Below are 16,792 nucleotides of genomic sequence, written 5' to 3' on the forward strand. Positions count from 1 at the left end.
GGCTCTGGCCCCGCCCTCACCTTGCCTGGGCTCTGGCCCCGCCCCGTCGTTCTCGTCTCGCCCCCACTTTGACCGGGCTCTGGGCCCCGCCCCCACCTTGCTTGGGCTCTGGCCTCGCTCCCACCTTGCCTTGGTTCTGCTTTCCCCCCTTACCTCTGGCCCCACCTCCAGCTTGCCTCTCTCCTGACTGCCCCTCCTTGGTTCTGGTCCTGACCCCACCCCCTTCCCATAGGGCTTAGGGCAGCAGGGGGTGGCAGCTCTGGCACTCCTTTCCTCCCCCAGCCCCCGGTACACCCAGCCCTGGGCCCGGGCCCATGTAGGGCCTGCCCCCAGGGGGACAGGTGAGGCGCACACTCCCTTCCATACTCTGTCCCTTGAAGCTGGGCCTGTGTTTGTCTAGTCACATTGGGCACCAGGGAAACGGGCCCCCCAGCAGGAGGTGTACAGCCCCTGTTGCCGCCCCTGCTGCCATCCTTGCTGCAGCCCCCCTTCCCATGTGCTGGCAGTTGGTGGTACAGCAGCTTCATGGCCTGCAGTGGGCGGGGAGGGTGTCTGCCAGTGTCAGAGTGTCTTGCTCTGGGGGTTGGGAGGCACTAAGCTCTGGTTGAGTCACCTGAAACTGCCTGCAGGCTCAGAACATGCCTGGGAAGGGTGTAAAACAGTAGGACAGTGATTCTCAACCTGGGTGCTGCCGCATCCCAAGTCCCTCAAGGTCCTTTTCAGGATGCTGCAGAACGCCATGCAGTGTCAACACTGATGTGTGCAAACTCAATTCACAAGATAAACCCAGAGATTTGAAACTGGAATCCACTGCCCTGTTGGGAGCTTTTTGAGTTCTTTGCAGCAGAACTGCTTTAATATTTTTATGTAGTTAAAAAAATAAGTGAAAACTAAAAGCTGACATTTTCCAAGAGGGCCTTGAGTCTGCTGTAGTAGGGGATAGCTTAGCACCTGCAGGTGTGGATGGTTCAGCCTCCCCCTGCTTCTCTAGGAAAATTCCCCTTGCCTCCCTCCCCATATACAGAGTAGGGAATTTTGAAGGCATGGGAACTTTTTGCTTGAAATTTGCCTGTTTCACTTTTCCCTTCCTCTTCTGGGTTGATGCTTGGTAATTTTATACTTAGTGTTTTTCTTGCTCTTTCCCAGTTCTGCGAGGAGTTTAAGGAGAAGTGTCCCATCTGCGTCCCATGTGGGCTAAAGCTGGCGGAGAAAACACAGACGGCCATTGTCAGGCACTTTGGTCTTCAGATCTTGGAGCACGTGGTCAAGTAAGGGGTTCTCCTCTCAAATGTTGGGGACTTTGCAGAGGAAAAGAACATAATTGCCCATTTAATATTTCCAGAAATCTGTTGGTGACAGCAGGAGACTGTGGGTTTGGGGTTCTGGGTCTTAGCTCCAAAACCACTGCTGTGTGACATAAGGGGACAAATCCCTGTCCCTCCCTGTGCTTCTCTCCACATTTGTAAAAGAGGGATAGTAGTAAATACTGTTCAGAAGGAATATGAAGGTTATTTCATTGGTGTTTATAAAGCACATTCCTACCCATGGCAGGCGGTCAGACTTGTTGATCTGCTCAGGTCCCTTCCGACCCTACTAACTATGAAACTACGATTTCAGGTAGACCATGTTAGGGATTGGCAGGGTGTTATCTCTGTAAACTCAGAACTGCGTGTCCTGTCATTACTAGTAAATTCTGCTCACTCCGGGTACATCTACATATGAAATTAAGGCAAATCAATAAACTTCAGAGCTGTTTGAGTCAAAGTAAACTTCTCCTGGGCACACCATCTGCATATGCACCTGGGACAACAGCAATTCAAGTCAGGGTGGAGCAGGCCTGGGCTGGCAGGGGTTACCGGAGTAGCAGCAGAGGGGCTGGCTGGGGCTAGGGTGCAGCTCTGCTGACGCTGTGGAGCCATGTGAGTAAGTGCTAAGCAGGAGTCTGGCCCCCACCCAGTTGCCATCTCTGTGCGTTTCAGTGCAGTAAATGATCTTGCTGTAAGATAGTACTGTCCCTGACTGTACCACAGTTAATTAGTTTACTGTGCCCTAATACTGGCACATATGTAGGTGGAAATGCTTTACTGTGCAGCTAATTAGTTCACTCTGCAGTAAAGCACACATGCAGATGCACCCTCCCTGAACTGTGCTGCCAGCAGGCATGTTAATGCATTAACTGGGTAATTTTAACTCTAACCCATGATGTGGCTTGGTTTTTTTCAGTAAGGAATGGGGTGCTGGAAGAGCAGTGAACTGTACAGCCTCAGCCTGCCTAGCTTGGGCAAAGGGCTGAAAGTTCACTAAGGACACATGCATGTTTTAGCTGCTTTAGAAGAGGCAGTGGGCTGTGGCTGTTTTGGAGTGCACAGCAGCTAGTACACTGTAATTGTTAAGCCTGAAGAATCCTGTAGCACAGCAGCTGGCAGCCTATTCAGGCTGTGGGCTGGAATGATCCAGCTTGGGTCAGAGTCAGGTGGGCAGGCACCAGAACCTGGTTGCTGCTGCTTCTCCATACTGCAAAGCCCCACACCTGCAGGCCAAATTTGAACCACAAGCTATAGATTGCTGACCCATAGTGCAGTGATGCAGATGAGCTAAATTGCCCTAACTTGGATCCTGAGTGAAGCAGAGTGGTTTTGCCACAGTTGTATCACTACAGAATGAGATGGGTATAGCAGTTGCATCCCAGCAGCTCGTATCCATATTTTCTGATACTGTTCCAATTGTCATATTTATATTCTAAGAAACAAGTTGTTTTCTATAAATGTGTTCACTTGGTGTCCACTATGTGTGTTCTTGGGCAGGTTCCGCTGGAATAACATGCCTCGTCTTGAGAAAGTTTATTTGAAGAACAATGTCATGGGGCTCATCTCCAGTGTAAGTACTGGCTGCCTCCAGGCCAAACCACCATGGGGGCTCTTCCTCTTTTTGGAGGTGGCTTATGGAAGCGAGGCAAAAGGGATGGTTTTGGTTTAGAGCACAGAAGAGTCTTTACCATTCTGGGTTTATCATTTACTTGCTTTGTAGCCCTGCAGGAGGTGCTGTTTCTCCCTGTGCCTTAGTCTTCTCACCTCTAGGATAAACCAAATGCCTCGCACACAGGGATCTAAATGTAGCCCTGCTTCATATTTATTTATAAAGTGTTGTTGCAGGTCTTTGTTGGAAGAGTTAGTAAAGGAGAGATGACTCTTTCTGTGTATGAACAACAGAGTGGGGTGGAAAGAAACTGGACTTTACTAAGGTGCTTCCTGTTCTGAAATGTAGCTCTGGGATGAGAGAATTCTGCTGCTCTTGGCATGAAAGCCAGATGAAATGCCTAATCCAAGTTATTGACTCTTGAAGGGAGTACCTTTTGGTTGACATTGTAGGTCATACATTGACATACAATGGTGGCTGGTGGATTAAACCCAGAAAGCTCACTATTGCGTTCAAGACCTCCTTGTACTATGGCACAAGAGGAGGCTTCTGAGTTGATCTTTTCTCCCCTTTCTCACTCTGTCTCCTGGAAGTAATGGTCTCCATAAATTGGTTCTGCCAAGTACCACAGGAAAGCTGTTTCAGCTGAGGCAGCTGGGATGAGGATGTATTTGTGGGTGTGTTTTTTTTTTTTTGTACTGTGCAGTATGTCAACTACCAGGATTCTTTCATGGTCTGACTATTGAATGTGCTGGGGGCAGTTGGCTCTCTTCATATATGACTGATCCTCTTTCTCTCACAGGGAACCCAAAGTATTTTGGAGGAGGAAAGCCACATTAAGGATGTTCTGTCCCGCATTGTGGTGGAGATGATCAAGCGTGAATGGCCCCAGCACTGGCCCGATATGCTGAAAGAGTTGGACACGCTCTCCAAACAAGGGGTATGAAGCACACCTGTCAGTCCTGTTTTTCCAGGGGGGTCGTTAGTAGAAAGGTCTGATGTCATGTAAGGGCTCATTGGATATGTTTCTTCTTGGAACATCAGGAGACACAGACAGAACTGGTGATGTTCATCCTCTTACGTCTGGCAGAGGATGTGGTGACTTTCCAAACTCTGCCTACCCAGCGGCGACGGGACATCCAGCAAACCCTCACCCAGAACATGGAGAAGATCTTCAGCTTCCTGCTCACCACCCTACAGCAGAACGTCAACAAATACAGGCGCATGGTAAGAATCTCCTTCCCTGTAGTCCAGTCATCCTTGGAGACCTGAGGGCATTGAACTGAATCACGGCTTTTTGAGAGGCAAGAGGGTCCTGTGCTGCCCTCCTGTCTTTCATTTGCTGTGTAGATCTACCCAGAGGCATTCACTTGCCAAGTGCATCATGAGTTGTACCTTGGTTTGTTCAGCTGTTTTCTCTTACTTGTCAATTCACAAACTCCTGTCTACCAAGAAATGCCTAAAGGTGCTGCTACCTTCCTCTTGCAGACACCCGTGATCTCAACTGGACTTTATTAGGCCAGACATATGCACATTGCTCAATACATGTAGTACTGGAGATTCTTCCCCAGTGGACTTCGGTGACCTGATCCAGTGAGGGTGAAGTGGGTTTGGCAAGGCAAGGCACACAGCTATGACTAACCCAGATGTATGCTTCTCATATGCACTTTGTTTCCTCCTTTCAATCTATTAAAATCAAGCTGCGTTTAACACACAAGGCTAGGGGGAGGGGTGGTGGTCAGTAGCAAAAGACTGTGTCCTGTCTGTAGAGAGGGACATCTCTACCCTGTTTCCTGTGGCACATTCACTGGCCAGGCAGATCCTTCCACAAAGTCACGGTAGATTTTTGTGCAGTTTCTGGCTGCAAGAGATGGTGGGTGGGGAGCCATGGTGAGTTTCATAGAGCAGTTGGAACGCATGTCCAGGGGAGGTTGGAATTGCAATGCTCAGGCTCTGAAGTATGGCTGCTTCTGCTAACGGTGGCATCTTTCTGATTGGCAAGGTTGGAGCACCCCAGGAACAAGACGCCCTCGCCATTCCACAGGTTAGCAGATCTTTGAGCTGTTTGTGCGCAGGGTGAATTCCAAGGGTTGGGCATTCAGCTACTCATCTGCACATTAAGGTTGTGGGGGAGGTAACATATAGCCCCCCAAAGCTTATAATCCATGGTGCTTTAAGATATGCAGCTCCAACGTGGTGGGTCTGCAGAGGCATTTGGGGCAGTAACCAGGGTGATTTAAATCATTACACGATCTGTGTTGACAAAATTGAGTTTCCAAATCCAAACCTTGCAGCAGAAAGATATGCTTACAGCATCCTTGCATTCAGGGAAACTGAGGGTCTGCCCAGGTCAGACTCTGCTGTTGCTGTATTTCGGTGCTGATATGTCCCCAGAAGTGCACTAGCTACTGTTAAGCAGTAGGAGCTGAGAAGCAGGACTCTGGGGTTCCATTCCTGGCTCTACCCCTGGCTTGCCTTATTCCCTTCGATAAGTCACTTCGCCTTTCCAAGCAGTAGTTTCGCTAAAATGAGGCTGCCAGCATCTCCTGGAGCTTGTAGGAATTGGATGCAACATGCTCTAAAAGGGCAAAGACATCTTTTTCCCTGGAAGTTTCCAGGAAGCTCAAGAACACCTTTCCATCTCCTGCCTTCCTCTCACCCTCTTCTGCCTGGAACCTGCTGACTGGAATGTCTTCTTTCAGATGAGAGAGAAACTGTGGCTAAACTTGCTGTGGAAAGTCCTGTCTCTCTACCTATCAGCGGGTTCTGGAAGTGGCTGTGGTGGCTACGGCCATTTCCTGAGCTGGAAAGCAAGTTGTAGCCTCTTTCACTGGGCAGCTGTTTATTGAGGCTTCTCCTGGCTTGAGCCAGGGCTTGCCCAGTAGTGGCTGGGAGAAGCGCACTCTGACAATCACTTACTGTCTCTTGTTCTCTTTTCCAGAAGACTGACCTGACTCAGGAACCAAAGGTGAGTATAAGGCAGGGCCAATATAGCTGTCCCCAAGACCAAGGTTACTGAGAACCAGACCCAATATTCCCCTCTTACTGCAGGCTAATACCAGACACAGAGTTGCTGTGAACTCATCCTTTAATTACTGTATTTTTCTCATATAGAATGCACCCTGGAACAACATACACCCCTTTTTCCCAAAGGCAGAATGAAGAAAAAAGATCTTCTCTTGTAGTAACTGAGTAGGAGCTGCTAGGGAGTGAACCTGCTCATTATTCTGTTTCCTGTTGGTCCATGCAGACTTTGCTTTTGCCCTGTAAGCAGCAGAAACTGCTTTTACTGCTTTTCTTGCCTTTCAGTTTCCAGCAGCTGTTTTTTTCAGGGTAGAAGAAGGCATGTTCTATCCAGCAAAATACAGTACTTGGGGAAGCTCCCTGCTTTAAGCGGTCTGCCCTTTTGGAAGAGAACTGGTAGAGCATGGATTTGCTGTTTTTTGCCTGAGGATTGTGCTTTACTTCCCCTAGCTCAGGGGCAGACAAAGTCCAGCCCGCATGCTGGATCGGGCCCACAGCAGACTCCATGTTCCAGCAGCCCCTGCTGGCTCTGCAGCCAGTTTCTGTGGAGACCCCAGCAGCAGCAGGGCTGTGACAGCACAGGGCCAGGGTTTCCATTCAGACCAGCTGTAGCAGTGCCAGCAGGGTGCGTGGCTGGGCAGGAATCTGCTCCGAGGTCGGGACTGGGATCTTCCTGCGGTGACTGCGCGGTTCGGATTCAGGGCACAACTGCAATCTGCTTTCTGCACATCCTGGCAGGGGCTGGTGGGAAATGGAGTCCAGCCGCTGGCTGGATTCACCATTTGCCTGCCCCTGCCCTAACTGCACCCACTTCAGTTTCTTCCCTAGAGAAAGGTGCTTCAGAAAGTTGTCCATGTTGTTTATCCTCTGAAGCAGCCAGCTGTGATTGAGATATTGTTCTGTCCATAAGTTTTGCTGTGAGTTTGGTTTTATGTGGAAAAATGGTTCTGACTCTGACCTCTTCCTCACTGTCTGTCCACAGGCCCAAGCAAACTGCCGTGTGGGGATAGCAGCCCTTAACACTCTGGCAGGCTACATAGATTGGGTGGCAATGAGCCACATCACAGCAGATAACTGCAAGCTCTTAGAAATGTTGTGCCTGCTTCTAAACGAGCCTGAGCTCCAAATTGGAGCAGCAGAGTGTCTCCTGATTGCTGTCAGCAGGAAGGTGAGTTCATCCTCAGGAGTTTCTCTGACTCTGTCCTTTGAGCTGCTGCTTATTTCTTCAGATTGAGGAATGGAAATCTCATTCCTCTGTTGACTGAAGCTACCCTCCCTCCAGCTGCCTAGGAGTCTGGGTGATGATAAGGTGGATATCACACCATGAGGGTGTGCAGAGCAGTGGCTGGAACTCACCCTGGCCCCGTTATCTGTGTGCCCCATCTCCTTTGAAGCTGGAAAAACTTGCTTGAGTGAGTAGTATTATTTCTGCCTCTGCAAAGCATTGAGGTGTTGCCATCCAGCTGTAATAGCAGGATTTCTGATGTACAGCATCATGAGCCCAGTACTTGCAATCAGTCCTACAACCCGGCTATTCATCACCTGCCCTTCAGTGACAAGCCAGTGTGCAGCCTAAGAAGAGAAATGGACACAAGGGCGCAGGGTGTCTCAGTTTAAGGCTCCCAAGTAGTGATTATTAGAATAGTGTACCTTTAAACGTTCCTTAAGTTTCTTACTACAGTTTTTACTTCACATCTGGGGGGAATGCAAGGCTCCAAATGGCAGCATGGCTAGTGACTTGACTAGCAGAAAGGACTGCAGTCATCTCTTGTGACCTGGGTGTTTATGTTTCTTTATGCCTAGGGGAAACTGGAGGATCGGAAGCCCCTGATGGTTTTGTTTGGAGATGTTGCCATGCACTACATACTGTCCGCTGCTCAGTAAGTACTGTCTTGCTGCTGCTGAGAAGGCAAGTTACGGTCTTCAAACAACAAATGGCTGTTTCTGATCTGCATTAATTACTTTCATCCCCAGCTTTTAAAACTTAAAGCTAGATATAGCCTCAGCCAGCACCTGTCTCCAACTTGGGGGGAGGGGGGTGGAATTCTCAGCTTCCTACCCACAGAGTGCTGCCCTTTAAGCCATTGCTTCTTGAAAAGCTAGCTATTGTCTTAAGCTCATAGTTTAAGAAGTAGCTGGTCTTAATAACGTCTGGTTTTTAAAAGCCTTCTCTTTCAGGCTGAGATTCGATCAGGAAATATTTGTAAAGTCCAAAGGATACAGACTAGATATACTTCTAAATTTTAATTTGACCCATGCTACCAAGAACTTCAGTAGTGGTAAAAGAAACCCAGTCATATTGACATCTCACTGTCCTGACAGTTTTCCTGTGTCATCTGCTTTGTGTTTAACTCTGATCTACCCTTTCCCTTCCTTTTCATCCCAGGACAGCAGATGGAGAAGGCCTAGTAGAGAAGCACTATGTCTTCTTGAAGAGACTTTGCCAAGTTTTGTGTGCTTTGGGCAGCCAGCTGTGTGCATTATTAGTAAGTTCCCTAAAAATGCCAGAAATGGTCTTGAGAGGGGGATTGATTGGCTTTAGATATGTATGCCATGTTCCTAGTTTTGCACCATTGATGTTGGCTGGTTTGGGATTTTTTCCTCTAACATTGGTGAAAAAACACCTTCGCTCTGAAGTGTAACCTGGGGGCTGTGTCCTGTCAGCACTGTAGGAACATGGGACATAGAAGACCTGTTGGATCATCAAGCTTGGTCTCTTGCTGTTGTGGGAAAGTGCATCATATAATCTTTATACACTGCTGCAGCTGACTTTTAAAACTAGTTAGTTCTTGTCCCTCCTGCTGTAAGAAAACCTATTCTGACTTCCAGCCTAAATTTATTCATAGCTAGTTTATTCACATTTGCTTTTATGCCTTTTAATTTAAATAGTTATTTTCCCTTTTTGGTGTTCATATCCACTCTTAGTATACATTGAAACTTTGGCGCTTTCACTGGCTGCACCAAGTCCAGGATGTTAGGATCTGTTTATGTAGTAAGGGAGGCAGCAGACTCAAGGGAGGTGAAGGAATACCAGGGAAGAGTCTGCTGCTATGGTAGTAGTGACAAGAAGAGCTCCAGAGAAGGGAGTGCTTAAGACAGCCATCAGGTCAGGGTACAGGAGTGCAGAGAAGCAGCACCTTGAAAAGAAGGTTTTCATTTTGAGCACATAGTTGCTCTAAACACATATTTTGAACCTCTCAGAAATGGGGGTGAGGTGACCTGGGAAAATGACACTGAACTCTGGTCAGTGAACCTGCATGTGAAATTCTGCCAGTTTTGTTAAGAACTGCTACCACCCAGGCTTTCTTTTCCCACCATTTCTGTGGTGGTCAGGGAGTCCTGGCTCAGCAGTCACCTGGTTACCTGAGGTGTTGTGGCTTTGTTAAAATGGCCTCCAACAGGCTCAAAGCCTACCCTTTCCTCTCAAATGTGGATGCTGACTCCTTCAGCTTCTCCAGGACAACCTAGTGGAACTAGCTGCCCTTTGAGCAGCAGCAGTTTCAGAACATAGTCATTCTGCTGTGGCTTCCCAGCCCCCCCCAAGATGTTGCATCCTTGTTGTATAATGACACTGCCACTTGTGTCCCATCTCCTCCTGCTCTGACTCCAAAGTGTTTTGTCTGAAATTACTTCTCTTTCTCTTAAAAGGGCTCCGATTCTGATGTGGAAACACCAGCAAATTTTGGAAAATATCTTGATTCGTTTTTAGCTTTCACAACCCATCCCAGTCAGGTATGTAAAGGACAGAGAATCTCCGCAGCATGTATACAGTTAAGCTGCCCATGTAGGTAGCTGCATAACTTCTCCCCTGAAGGAGTCTTTGCTCATGTCTATTGCATACTCGAGAGCCAGACACCATTTTCTAGCCGCTCTGTTTCCTTTTCTGACAATATGGGAAGAAGCAACACCTCTGCTGCTCTGCCCTTCAGCATCCCAAAAAATCCAATTCAGTATGGCTGACATATTGTCAGTGAAGCCCCTGAGACTGAGAGGCTGGTATTTGCTTTCTGGAGTGTCTTATTTGAGTCTGGTTTAGCTTGGAGGTTTCAGGTGAGCCTGGGAAAGTGCATGACCTTACTAGGGTGTTGATGTAAATTGTGTTTGCCCTCTGGTGCAGAAGCCTGAACCTTTTGTGCTAAGAAATCCTTGCCCTGTTGCAATCTTCATTTTTCTTCATGTTTTCTCAGTTCCTGCGCTCCTCCACCCAGATCACCTGGGGAGCCCTCTTCCGGCATGACGTCCTGTCTCGTGACCCTCTGCTCTTGGCTATGATCCCAAAGTATCTGAGAGCATCTATGACTAACCTAGTAAAGGTATGGGGGATCTCTGACCTGCTGGATGTTGAGCAGGTGGTTCTATTAATGTTATACAGCTGTAACAGTAGAGAAGCTGGGTAGCTGATGTGGCTGTAGGGAGAGTCACCTCCAGGCTGCTGTGCAGCTCTCCTGAAAATTGCTACTGTCTAGTTTGTGACCTTAGTCTGAGCCTCCTTGGAGCTAGCTCTCAGCTGACATGGATGGTTTCATCCCCTCCGTCACCTTGTCCCTTGTATTTCCAGGTGGGCTTTCCCTCCAAGACAGACAGCCCCAGTTGTGAATACTCTCGCTTTGACTTTGACAGCGATGAAGACTTCAATGCCTTCTTCAACTGTAAGTCACTCTTGCCTGGGAGCCTCTGGGCTAGTTGTATTGCCTCTGTCCAAGGCTTGCAGCCTTCCCTTCGTTCTTGCCAAGTTACTAGCTAGGGCCCCATATACCAGCTCAGCAGTGGGATACACTTGTTCACATTGTCCCAGGTTATCTTTGTGCTTTGCGTCTGGTGAATTTTTTGGCATTTTCCATGCAGTTAAGCTTTTGACCAGCAAGTGGAGCCCAAAACAACAGCCTCTGCAGAGCCTTCACCACCCACTGTGTCAGGCAGTGATTCTCCACCAGTGTGCTGTGGCATCCTGGGGTACCTTTACATCCTTTCAAGGGCACCATGCAGTGTTACCACCATTAGGTGTGCAAACATGATTCACAGGATAAATAGTTTCAAACAGGAATCTGTAGCATTAAAACTATTCTGCCCTATTGTGGTCTTTAAGTTCTCTGCAGCCAAAGAATTGCTCGAGTATTTTTCTGTACTCAAAAAAAGGAGAGAGAATTAAAGCTAACATTTTTGCAGGGAGCCTTGATCTCGAATAATGGAGAGCCACTGGTGTAAAGAAATAGCTACTTTGGAGTCAACTGGGGAATTAACTTGGAATGAAACCAGTTATACCCAGCACAAGATCAGGAGCTGGGCTTGGAAACAAAGGTTTAAAAAAAGAGGGCCAAGCACTGGAGTTCTGTCTTTACATGTGACTCATGTCAGGGTCACTTTGGAAAGAGAATGGGAAGCATAATTACATGAAATATCCTCAGTATTAAAGGCAAAACATATTTTGGTTAAATTTACTGAAACAACAATGAAAGCATTGTCAGTACTTAGTGAATTGAGCTGGCTCTTTTTAATGTCCTTCAGTTTGGTATACAAGATAACTTATCTTCCATCACCTAGTTCTTAGTTATTGTTTGTAAGAGGAAAATAAGCATTCCTGCCTCTTCTCAGCTTTTCAGTAAGTCACTGGAGCTAATCTGGGGGGAACTGAAATGAAGAGAAAATGTTCTCTCTGAAGCTGTGAAGAGGTTACTGTTGTAAAACATGGGCTCCAGAAAATTCCAATTCTGTATTTTTAGCCAGTGATTTCCAGTGCAGTGGTCTGAATTGCTTTAAAACTTTGGCAGCAAAGATATTCTCTGACAATATTTATAATTAAAATAAATTTAACAGATTATATTAAATGCAGGCCTTAGCTATATTGTTATAATTTACTTTTTAAAGAATGCAGTTTGAAATTAATTTCATAGATTTCATAGACATTAGGGCTGGAAGGGACCTCAGAATATCATTGAGTTCAGTCCCCCGCCCAAAGGGCAGGAAGTCAGCTGGGGTCATAGGATTTAAATGTGCTGAGCTCACTCTGCAGAGCACCACTGCCTAAGCAGTTGCCACAAATGTCCCCAACATTGCAAATGGCGTCTACCTCATCTTTCCATTATCTGAACCTACCTCTTTTTGTCCATTTCCTGTGGCAGCTTTCCGGGCACAGCAGGGAGAGGTGATGAGGATGGCATGTCGTTTGGACCCAAAGACTGGCTTTCAGATGGCTGGGGAGTGGCTGAAGTACCAGTTGTCATCACCTGTTGATATTGGAGCCATGAACTGTAAGTTGCCTGAAGCAGGGCAGGAAAGAAAAGGAGCTTGGGCTCCTATTAGAGACCAGAAGAAACTTTTGTGCATATCTTTTAAGCCTCTTCAAAGTGACCTGGCTTTCAGGTCAGACTTCTCTAGGTCTCTGCAGGCAAATCCTTGGTAGCCTACTTATGCACACCCTACCACAGAGCCTTTGGTTGAAAGGAAGACTCCTGCCTATCCCAGTTCTGGTTTGTATCTTTGAAGGCAGATGTTTCAAACAAAAGCAGTTTCAAACAAAAAGGCCAGAATTGATTGGGTCTGTCATTTCTGTAAAATCCAGCCTATCCCCATTCAGAGAAATTCTACCTTCCCTGACTTACAAAGGACTTTGTCCAGTCACTTTTCCTCCAGCAGGCCATTTGCTGCCTTCCAAGTCCCATTGTGGTTAGTACTGTCCCAAGTGCCACTGACACAAGGAGCAGTAGTCTCAAGTTGCAGCAAGGGAGGTTTAGGTTGGATATTAGGAAAAACTTTCTCAGTAGGAGGGTGGTGAAGCACTGGAACAGGTTATCTATGTAAGTGGTAGAATCTCCATCCTTGCACGTTTTTAAGGCTTGGCTTGGCTTGGCTTGACAAAGGCCTGGCTGGAATGAACTAGTTGGGGATGGTCCTGCTTTGAGCAGGGGGTTGGACTACATAACCGCCTGAGGACCCTTTCAACCCTGACTTCCTGTGATTCTCTGAGAATGCTGGGCATTCAACCCATCCCTTTCTTTTCCACTCAGTTCTGAGTCGTTGGAATCAGTTCCTCTCTATATCTCCAGAATGGTATTTGACTCAGGAGCTGAATTGTTCCCTGAATTATGAAAGTGATAGCCTTCAAGCACCATTTGGCACCTTGGGGGTTCTCTAACCATGAATCTTTCTGATGGAAAAGATTGCAGAAGGAAGAGACTGAAGTGCTTGTTAATGGGGTGGGTAAAATCATCCAGTGTAGGATTTTGCAGAGGATCCACAGGCTAGCAGCATGCTCGAGGGATGAAGGGAAAAGTAGATCATCCTAGGGCCATGGCAGTTCACATGGTCTTTTTTTCCTCTCTTGTAGCTAAGACAGGGGAAGGTCTCTGTTCCATCTTCTCACCTTCCTTTGTGCAGTGGGATGCTATGACCTTCTTCTCAGAGAGTGTCATCAGCCAGATGTTTCGAACTCTGGATAAGGAAGTAAGTACTTCTCTAACATATTTCCAGGGACTGTCTTGATTTGAGGTGGGTGTTTCCCAGCTGCATTGCTCTTCAAACAGCATGAAGCAAAAATGCTGGCTTGTAACTACAATATACATCAGTGCTGAATCCTGAACTCTGTTAGGAGAGGTCTCAGTTGCTCTCTGTGTGTGTAGGGAGGATGATCTATTAGGATGGTAAAGCCAATCCCACTGAAATATTCCACTGTCAGAAAAATGTCCTGTACCTAGATGCAGTGTTCTGAAAGGAATTGGTGCAGAGACTAGAGCCCTAGGATGGTATAGTCACAACAGTCTGTCCTGTCAGGAAAGCAAGTGTATTTTATATGGCACCTTTCACGGTTTGTTAAAATGGCATCCTGTGGGGATTTTTGTGACTAAACGAGAATGGGTTATATGTGCACAACACGGGGGGGCAAGTGCACAGCAAACAGCAAGGAAAATGTAGTTTCCTTCTCTGTTGTTAGCAACCCAGTTACTGAAAAATCACAGGCAGTAATCATTAGTAACCTTTGACACTGGCTTTTATCTGGGATTAGGTTATTTGTTATTTTAGCTGTTTGTTCTGGTCACAGCAAAATGTGGCAAGAAAAAATGGCTTAAACCAGAAAACATTAGACAGGAGGCAAAAAAGAGAGGAGTTTTGATGCCCTGGAAAAGAAGTAATAGTAAGTATTTCAAGTTGACATCTCAAGACCACTGTAGAAATAGTGATGCCATCTTCTACCTTTCAACAGCAGTTTCCCATCAAATATATATAGATTAACACATGCCTTTGTACCACTTGTCTTGCCTAGTTTGTAAATGGAAGACTTCACCCACAGGTGTCAGTCAACACACACACTTCTTGGTGGAGACATTGGAGTGTTTGCTGTGTGCTGGAATTCTGACCATTGCTCTCTTTCTCCCCCCTCCCCTTATTTCTCCTCACAGGAAATTCCAGTAAATGAGGGCATAGAGCTGCTGCAGCTTGTCCTGAACTTTGAAACAAAGGACCCCCTCATTCTATCCTGTGTGCTTACCAACGTCTCTGCACTTTTCCCCTTTGTCACCTACAGGCCAGAGTACCTGCCACAAGTCCTCTCAAAGGTTGGCACCATCTAGCCTACCCCTTAATCAGTTACTCTGTAGGTGGAGCAGTAGTACCACGTAACCCTTGCATTGTTTTTCATTCACACGCCTTCCTCATGACATTTCTCTGAGAGAGGAATAATACTTCTTGTTAGAGGTGGAAAAACTGATAGAGCCTGTTGCAATGTCAGAAAACCCAGATTTGATTCCCAGCCCTGGACTTCAACTACTAAATGAGAGCCTCTGGCGAGAGTGCCTTAGCATTGCTAAAGATCTCCTACAGTCATAGTGAGAATTCATTGTTTTGCTTAAAAGGAGAGTCTCCATTGACTTGGTGATTAGTGTATAATCCCCAGGTACAGGAGTGAATTCCAGATGTAAGGATTGATTTCATTTTTCCCCTTGTCCCTCAGCTCTTTGCCTCGGTGACCTTTGAAGTTATAGAAGAAAGTAAGGTGAGTCCTTACTATCCCACTATGTTCATATCATGTGCATTCTGTGTGAGGGTCCATCAGTGCCTAAAATGGGGTAGGACATAACACTACAACAAGATTTGTGTTTGTAGGTCTGTTCTTGGAAAGGGGAAAAGAACCTAAAGAGCTGTCTCCTCCTTTGTTGTCTTGCCTAATAAGCCCAGGCTGATGGAAGCTTGGGAGGTGTGTAGGTTGAAATTCAACCCCATGAAGAACTCCAGAACAAAACCACTTAGTTCCTAGTCTTATGCTAGACTTCTAGGGATTGAATTTCATCTGGTAGACAGACATCTTTCAATGGTGAGCAAGCATGTGGCTGTGATTCATGTGCTAGCCCAAGATGCATGTTGGGAACCTGTTTACAAATAAGATCAAGCATGTTTGTGTCCCTGAAGCAGAACTGGAAGACAGCTTGTCTGGGTTGGGGCACTGCTCAAACTAGCTGTAACCCCTCGGGGGATTAGCTGGAGTTAATTGATCCCTAGGGATGCACATGTGGTAGTGTCTGTTTCCCCTAGCTCTGCAGCACAGAGTGTTGTGTAGATTTTGTAGACTGTTGACTCTAGCTTGATTCCAGGTCTCTTGAATATTGTTATATCTGTCCAGGCCCCAAGAACTCGTGCAGTAAAGAATGTGAGAAGACACGCATGCTCCTCAATTATCAAGATGTGTCGGGACTACCCTCAGCTTGTCCTGGTATGTACATGAAAGGTTATTCTAGGGACCTGCCACCTGACCTTCATTTGCATGCCCAGGGTCTATGGGGAGTTCAATTGTAAGATAATGAGTAATAGCTGAAGGGTCAGGGGCAGGAGGAAGTCAAGCCTACAACAGCTTAATAGCTGGAAAGTGGCTATATTTTAATTTTTGTACTGATCAACTGTCCCTATTGGCTCCTTAGCTGATATGGCAGCAAAAGTGGTCTGGAGCAGAGGCAGTGGTATTTCCCTTTTGGACCAGTTCAGGGAGTTTACAAAGGAATATTAGCTACTCTTTCTCTTTGAACCTACCAGAGTCAGTTTTTTCTAGAGACCACACACTGCTGGCAGGTCTGGGCTTGCGACTCCAGTAGTGCTGCTGCCTGGATTGCTTTGTGACTGGGAGCTGTAATTTAAGTGCTGTTGTTGACTTGGAACTTTGGAAACCTGCAGTGATCTGCCTGGTATTCCCCACCCCTTTGAGGTTCCTTCATTTGTTGGGATCACAGCAGCTCTCAGTTGCTCTGTGGTTATAGATTAACCTCCCTGTTGTGGGAGAACACAAGCTGCTCCTTTGAACACGCTAGTTGGGGTCATGTAACATTTTGGCCATCATCGTCGCTTCCAAGACAGAGGGGTTTTGGCGCTGCCTATCCATGAGTGTTCCTTGGCACTTATGCAGAGCTGCCAGGTACACCCGACCAATTAGTGAAGAGAGAAACTGCACATACAGAGCCACCATTTGCTTGGATCATCAGGGGATGTTTTTGTTAGGCTTCCATGATGGAAATATCCTAAGGTCTGACGTTTGAGAGTCCTAAACCAACTTGTTTCTTTGCCAGTCATGTAGGATATAGAATGTGCTGCCATGGCTATAGGTGGTCAGGTCAGGGAGTAGGGAGATGCCAGTGGCACTGATCCAGATTCAAACTACCATTATAAGAGGGGTTACAGGCAACAGAGATCCCAGAGAGATCTGAGCGTGGAAGGAAGCAATGGATGGATAGAGTAGAACAAGCTGTACACAGTCAAATGGGTGGCCAACTGGCTGGAGGGCCGCACCCAGAGAGTGGTGGTAGACGGGTCATGTGGGCAGTGGGGTCCCCCAGGGCTCGGTCTTCGGGCCTGCACTGTTCAACATCTTCATCAG

At 46.9% G+C, this 16,792-nt stretch overlaps 1 protein-coding gene across 4 annotated transcripts in view; it reads left to right on the forward strand.

Moving 5' to 3' along the window:
• The window catches only part of XPO5 (exportin 5), a 37,803-nt gene that overhangs the window by 437 nt on the left and 20,574 nt on the right, over positions 1-16,792 (forward strand). For 2 of the 4 annotated variants that reach the window (XM_019549679.1, XM_019549675.1), the window contains exons 2-18: positions 1,147-1,268; positions 2,805-2,877; positions 3,719-3,856; positions 3,961-4,143; positions 4,919-4,960; positions 5,858-5,884; positions 6,923-7,108; positions 7,744-7,820; positions 8,327-8,426; positions 9,589-9,672; positions 10,128-10,253; positions 10,499-10,589; positions 12,060-12,188; positions 13,265-13,380; positions 14,334-14,489; positions 14,885-14,926; positions 15,551-15,640. In XM_019549679.1, the coding sequence (XP_019405224.1) occupies positions 1,147-1,268; positions 2,805-2,877; positions 3,719-3,856; positions 3,961-4,143; positions 4,919-4,960; positions 5,858-5,884; positions 6,923-7,108; positions 7,744-7,820; positions 8,327-8,426; positions 9,589-9,672; positions 10,128-10,253; positions 10,499-10,589; positions 12,060-12,188; positions 13,265-13,380; positions 14,334-14,489; positions 14,885-14,926; positions 15,551-15,640 (1,782 nt within the window). The remainder of the gene's footprint in view (positions 1-1,146; positions 1,269-2,804; positions 2,878-3,718; positions 3,857-3,960; positions 4,144-4,918; positions 4,961-5,857; positions 5,885-6,922; positions 7,109-7,743; positions 7,821-8,326; positions 8,427-9,588; positions 9,673-10,127; positions 10,254-10,498; positions 10,590-12,059; positions 12,189-13,264; positions 13,381-14,333; positions 14,490-14,884; positions 14,927-15,550; positions 15,641-16,792) is intronic. The other 2 variants (XM_019549677.1, XM_019549678.1) reach the window with 2 other exon arrangements.

Source organism: Crocodylus porosus, unplaced genomic scaffold, assembly GCF_001723895.1.
Source record: "Crocodylus porosus isolate Cpor-Errol unplaced genomic scaffold, CroPor_comp1, whole genome shotgun sequence".
NCBI classification, from domain to species: Eukaryota; Metazoa; Chordata; order Crocodylia; family Crocodylidae; genus Crocodylus; species Crocodylus porosus.